At 39.8% G+C, this 7,096-nt stretch overlaps 1 protein-coding gene across 1 annotated transcript; it reads left to right on the forward strand.

Annotated features, from left to right (window-relative positions):
* Positions 1-479: 479 nt before the first annotated feature.
* LOC139745025 (uncharacterized) lies at positions 480-5,976 on the forward strand. Its single transcript, XM_071655433.1, has 2 exons — positions 480-843; positions 5,375-5,976. Exons 1-2 carry the CDS (start codon positions 480-482, stop codon positions 5,974-5,976), a joined length of 966 nt encoding a protein of 321 aa, XP_071511534.1.
* Positions 5,977-7,096: the final 1,120 nt, after the last annotated feature.

The following is a 7,096-nucleotide window of genomic DNA, read 5'->3' on the forward strand; positions in this document are numbered from 1 at the left end:
TTAATTGAATTTAGGACCAATCGGAAACACGATTGGCCAATTAGCATGACAAACGACACTGGTGACAGGTAGGAAGACAAGCAGTGCCACGCGGTGGGAACCTCAGGGGGTTAAACCCCTCTGATTATCTCGTTAGATGTCGGCCTTATGACTGGCTGGAACTTTTTCCACACTTTCATCTGTATTTTTATTTGGAAATAGCCAACCATATGACGGCCAGATTATGAGAGCTGATGAGACGACTTGAGTAGTTAGCGCCAAGACTACACCGACTTAATACCAGGTGCAGACCACTCTTTCCGACGAACTATTGCACTGTATCCAAGTGGTACGATCATATCATAATCATATGTCTCCAGACTCCACTCAGTGGAGTGAGCTATACCAAGTGAGACTTTCTCGCCATCCCCAGATTCGCGGAAGAGATACGAACGGAGTGCCGTCCATTTATTTGGGATCGAAACCTAAAGCAACCTAGCATGACCTCTACCATGAATGACTTGTATACGCCTCTTCAGCGGCTCTCTACCGCTCCGCTCCGCCAGCCCCGCGGCCAGACGACCCGGCCCTTCACCTCCTTCTACATCAAAGACATTCTGGGCTCGAAGATCGACACCAATGAGATCAGCGACGGCAGCTCGTCGAGTCTTTTCAGGCGAAGAGAGTCCTGGTCGGGTCCGCAGTCGGTGCAGCGGCCGCGGTTGACGCACCAGAGATCGACAGAGGAGGCGAAGTCCGCAAAGCCCAGTCGCGACAACGGGGACTCGCCCCTCAGCGCTCTGGAGCAGCTCGCAAACAAGACGTTTACCGGGCCCGATACGAGCATACTGCGTGCCGCTGAAGGTAAGGAGCGCCTTTGGAATTAATCTCGATTTCCTAATTTTCCTCGATTATTTTGTCTTATATCGAACACCTTTTCACCCGCCATACTCTGGCCATGGCGGTAGATAACGACCTCGCACGATGTTGTGTTCGACGGACCGTGTTCATTTCTCAAGATGTTTTCCTTTAGATATAACTTATAAAATCTCGTTGTCACTCGAGTAGTCTTAACGGACATGTCAGTTGACAGAAAAAACTTAGTACAGCGTAGCAACCACCAGAAAGTGCTTCTACTTCAAACACAACAAAAGCGTAGTGATATTCCAGGAGGAATTTTAAAAAATGATTATTTAATATCAAGGCCGTGACCAGTGATAATAATACGTCATTTCAAAACAAAATTGTAGTGGCTATACGTCGAAATGTCAAAACATGATTTAAGTGTACTTATTTTACATGTGAAAGCCAACATCATGTTATTGAGGTCCTTATTAGCGACAACAATGACTGCAACCTAGGATTGATAAATTAACCTTTTTCAATAGTTTAGTACAAATGAAAAAATATATTTAACGCAAAGAACACTTTTTCATATGGCCAAGACATGGATAGGAGAACTTCTCGAAATACAAAATGAAAATATTAATTTGACAAAGGTTTTTTTTCTTTTATTTTGCCCAATCTACCGTAGATTTACAGTAGTGTTCAGTTTCTTTTATTTCTTACACGAAGATTTCTTTTGATTCACAATGTGACTGACCAATGTTTGTCTCAGTATTCCTGTATTATACCACATTTTTTTATTGTATTTACATAGTTTAGAATATATTTGGCCTTCTTATAAAAAAAATGTAGAATATCATTGTCTTTGCGGCATTACCTGTTCTTCTAAACTTTTCATTTGCTTTCATATTATAGTTTTGCATTTATAGGCATATAATATCAATGCTTAATTATCTGCCAACACGTTGCGAGCACTACCAAATAATTATTCATATAATTTCTAACTTACCGACTCATGTACGTCTAGAATTCTCACCACCCTACCAATACTGTTCTTCACGGGTTAAATGCCTTCTTTTCAAGTGGTTTCAACATTGGATCATTAGCTTAATCGTACCTTGTATCAAATGGGTTTTACTCAGCATGAGGAAATGATGTGATAACTTTACTTTGGTTCGCAAAAGTCTCTTTCGAGGTGAGATCCTCCCTCCACACTTTATTCATGTTTATTGTTTTTTTTTTCCCTCGATACTTATTCCACCAGATTTGATCGTAAATGCATGATATATATCTAATTGAAACTAAGGAATGTATAATTATATTATGCAGATAAGAGATTATAATGGTTTTACAACAATCAACAACAGTCCGCGGTGGCATGTGGTACTTTTTTTTCTTTAGCTCCGATATTAAAAAGAACCCATAAGGGGGGGGGGGGGGAGGGAGAGACACGTATAATTTATTGTTTACAGCAAAAATATGAGTATTAAATTGAACAATTTGTCAATATTAGGTATTTCAGACTCAGTTTTGAAAGTTGTGCTAGAGGATTCTATAATGTGACGGATATTGTATGAACAGGTAATGAAACTAAGATACCACGCGCTCTTGCACTTGTAGCTTTTATCGAACATCATGCAAAGTTATCAATTCATACATGAATCATTTTCCTTTATGGTTTAACAGTACACTTCAAAACAAGCTGTTCATTAATTCAAAGAATCGTTTAAAGAAATTAGATATTCCCCCTGTGAGGAACAATACAACGGATTTAGAGGCATCAAATTATCACTCATTTTTATTCATTATAGCAATTGAGGTTTTATGTGAGGTGGTCACGGGCGGTTAAAATTCATGCTAAATCAATGGGTATCAACATATTTTTAATATTTCATACTTTCTAACAATACTGCAAGATAACAATAGCAAACAAAATAAAAACATGGTGTATTATATTTTCTTTCAAAGAAATTAGAAATACGAATACTAATGCCATTTGATGGCAATATAATCATGAAAGCCTTACCAAAAAAGGGCAGCAAAACAATATAGGAAACTATAATAAGAAACAAGAAAAAAAAAGAAGCAAAAGCGTAAATATATTGTTAAATTGCCGTGAAATATTATTCATTCTCTCCCAAGCTAATCAGGAATGCTGGCGATATTAACTTCTGAGTCTACGGCGCGCAAAGTACTTAGGCAGTTTGAATCTCGGGCGTCAAAAATAGATAAGCGCTTGTTTCATGCAGTCACGGTCGAGCTCGGGGCGAAACATGGCCGCAATATCCGTTACAATTTGGATTCACAGCGGCGAGCCGTGATGGAAACTGGGGGGAAAAAGATCCGGACGATTATTGACTAGCACCGCGTTGCCTGAGCAAATACGAGAAATAAGCCATTGCCTTTTGTTTGCCCACGGGGAGATGCTCGTACAAACGAGATAATTTGGAACAATTATGACTGTCTTGTGTCTGACAGATAATCACGGAGTTGACTAAGCAGACGGGCATGCCGCGGCCGAGCTCCTAGGGTGCAAGCGGACGAGTAGCGGGAAATTAGAGAACAAGCTTTCGAATAACTGAGCGTAATGCGCTGGTATTTGCGGTAATTTCGCGTATTTCCTGAAGTATCTACTTTTTTTTTTCTTCTCATTTTTGGCTGTATATTCACACATAATAGAACTTAAAAGGGGGCAGTGGCTGAAGTTGAGTGTCACTGAAAGACCATGTTGTAAAAGAAAGTACTTGTTAGAGTCGTTACAAAAGCGAAACAAATCAATTTTACTTTTCTTCATGTAATACAGCTACAAAAGGTTATATATAAGGTCCACATTCTTTCTTAAAGTTTCGGAGTAGGACAATGCGACATTTATATTATGTAGTTATACTTCTAAAGGTGGGCCTACGTTGCCAAAGAAAACATTGTTATACTTGAAATTACCTCATAAAATATGGTTACACATATTTTTTCATTTACAGCACATTATGTGTCTATATGGATTCCTCGTGGGGAGATTTAGATAAAATTTTGTCTTATGCCGCTTATAATGACATTTTGAAATTGTGAAAATTCTGAATTTTTTAAAGTGCAATGCTATACTCCATCATATTATTCACACTTTGACTACAAGGCTAGGCTACAATAAAATCACAGAAATCATAGAATGGTCGAAGTTTCATAAAAAGGAGGGGAAAAGGGAAATTATGGCTCTGATATCATCACCTTACTACTCTTCCATTGGTTTATTTACATAGGACCCTATTTATTTATTTATTTATTTATTTATTTATTTATTTATTTATTTATTTATTTATATCTCTTTTGCATTCATCTATTCGCTTTCATTATGTTACCCTGCACGGTTGGAACTATTCAGTTGTACAAAACTGCTTTCCAAAGGCGCCCTGCAGTTTTACATGGATTTATACAATATGTACATCATGAAAATACAAGGAACAGATTTTGTACATGAATTACATAAATCAAGTCAATAAAGAGTGAATTAAACAATATGCATGTATCATGCAAAAATCAAAATAAATATCTTAGTCGTAGAAAAAGACAAACAACAACAAGATGTCTGCATACATTCAACACAGGCAGAAAGAAAAATTATAGAAAAAGAAGATAATAATTAGAAACCCATCTGCTTGCATCTAATGCACAAAGGCGGGTGCGATTCCTTCCGCTCACATCAAGTCGAATTCTAAAACTTTGCATTTTTTTGAGTGTATGGCGGATCATTGGTTTAGGTTATTACAATACCACACTGACTTTGTAATCCTAACGTATTATTATTCTTATCTAATTTATGTCAAATATGGAAATTAAGTGAAAACTTTTTAATAAGTCAAATGTGAGGTGATGACAATATTACCTTTTTATTGATATTTTGCGTGTATGATTGTGACAGCGTGCGCAAAACTTGAAATTCAACAACTTACATTAATCAAAGCCATTAACTTGAATGTGATGCGGAATTGTACTTTAACTTCGTATTTGGTGTAGATTTCAGTGGTAAGAGACTTGCAGAGCATTTTGTTTAATGGGATTATTATTATTATTTTTTTTTTTTTTGGCGGGGGGGGGGGGAATTAAGTCGACGTGATTTAAGTGATCGACTGATAACAAAACAAACGTTATAATCTATGAATGATACCGGGACCGATGCAATGGCCTAATTCCACGTATATCTGATAAAGCAACAGGCAGTTAAAATGTGCAAATCCCCGACACAGATTTTACAATGTTGGCTTTGTTGTTTGTTTTGAATGCGGTTGTTGTTTATTTGTTTGTTTTTAGACTCGTTTTGAAGTATAGCGCGATGTATAAGCTCGGTACATCACAGATCACACTCAATGTGTAAGTGTGTTTACGTATCAACAAATGCTGGCGTACCATGTCGGGTTTTCCGCTGATTTAATGCTAATCGAGTAAACAACTGCCCCTCAAGGACGTATTTTGACTGGAAAATCTCATGAGTGTGAAGATTTTATGTCTAAACAGGATTTCCATATTTTTGTCTCCCGTCTGCTCTTTCCCACAGCAGCTGCCACGACCACTGCGACCAAGCGAGATGCCCTCTCCCTCATCAACAGGCAGCAGCCGAGGAAGAAACGAAAGTCCCGCACTGCTTTTTCCAACCACCAGATCTTCGAGCTCGAACGCCGCTTCCTATACCAGAAATACCTGACGCCGGCCGACCGCGACGATCTCGCCTCGACGCTCGGACTGACCAACGCCCAGGTGATCACGTGGTTTCAGAATAGGCGAGCGAAGCTCAAGCGTGACATCGACGAGCTCAAGAACGATGTCCGCGCGGCCACCGTTCCGAACTCGAAGACAGAAGACTCACATACGACAAGAGGATCGCTGTCCGGTTACGACGACCATGAGGAAGAGGGATCTTACACAGGGGATTCGATGTCGGAATTGATGTCGCCTCTCGAAGCACGATGCGAGGGGCATGTGATGGACGACCAGGACAAAATGAGCGTGCATTACGTGGACTCAGACAACGAGGAGGATGCCGACACATCGATCCCAAAATCATCACCGTCTCCACCAGACGAGGAGGACATTAACGTCGACGATGATGACGACGAAGAGGAAATTGACGCCGCTGACGGCAATGCAAAGAGAACAGAATGACACAGCAAGTCAGAATACTGCAGACCGTTCGTCTGGTTAACTTAATGCATAGTGGGTCGGCTGGTACGATTTCCCCTTTAGATGGAGTGAATGAACATGTGTTTCATTCTTCCTTTATAGGTTTTCCAACCTGTACATACATTATACTCTCAAGTGTACTTCTAAGTATATTGAACTCATTTGGGTAGTGTTATCACGTGCTTCCAGTGCCAGTTAAAAGATTTATTAACTGTACTGTACATGACAATTTTTCTGTTGAGACAATTGGTCGAGGTGTGCTGCCGCAAGGTATACTTGCCTGGAAACAACGTCTGTATTAAACAGGCGAGTTCGCGCCTAGGTTGTACGACACAATCATATTTTTAAGACCACGATTCTGCCATACCGAGGGATACCGTGCCGGTTAGCGGACCCGGGACTGCTCCCGCGGCTGTTTACCCCCTAGCGCTGCAAGACACGAAGTTCCGGCAGAAGCGTCGAGATCTCGGAAGTATCCCAGCAAGTCTGTCAGACCAGTCGTTAGTAATGCTTTCATTATTTGCGGTTTTCTCTCTCTCTCTATTCTCTGTCTCTCTCCTATTATCTTCTATTCTCTGTCTGGCCGTCTGCTTCTGTCTTTCAAAACTCTCTTGCTCTACTTCCCTGTTTGTCATCTTTTAGCTTGTAAGTCCGTTTACAGATCAAACAACTTCTTCACTCATACGTTTTCGAAATGTGCCAGTTGTGTATAAAACCACTGGTATACACAGTTCTACAAGACTAGAATGACGGATTGATGCCACTTTGAAAGTCATGTACAATCAATGTAACTGTGATACATTGATAGCCAATCATTTTAGATGAGATCAAGTGTGCAGTACGTCATATTTGATGGTGTCGTACTGTCGTTTGAAAAAAAAAACACAGAATGATTGGATATTGCTAGAAACGCTTTTGTGACTTCCAAGGTCTCTTCTCTACAAAGTTTTGCAAAAACACGGCAATTGTCACTTTTATGACGACATCGTTTTGTTCAAATGAGGTGTGAAGCAGTGTCGAACTGGGAATTGCTGTGTATTTTGGGAGATTGCATTGGCAGTAAAAAGCCTCTTATCACTTCCAAATTTTAGTTTAATGAAGA

The sequence above is a fragment of the Diadema antillarum genome, unplaced genomic scaffold, assembly GCF_040938485.1.
Source record: "Diadema antillarum isolate AM-2024a unplaced genomic scaffold, OU_Dant_1.0 seq00001230_RagTag, whole genome shotgun sequence".
In the NCBI taxonomy this organism is placed as follows: Eukaryota; Metazoa; Echinodermata; class Echinoidea; order Diadematoida; family Diadematidae; genus Diadema; species Diadema antillarum.

Coding starts and splice junctions, on each gene's coding strand:
- LOC139745025 (XM_071655433.1), top strand. CDS start 480: ATGACCTCTACCATGAATGACTTGTATACGCCTCTTCAGCGGCTCTCT. Junction 844..5,374: donor CATACTGCGTGCCGCTGAAG/GTAAGGAGCGCC, acceptor TTCCCACAGCAG/CTGCCACGACCACTGCGACC.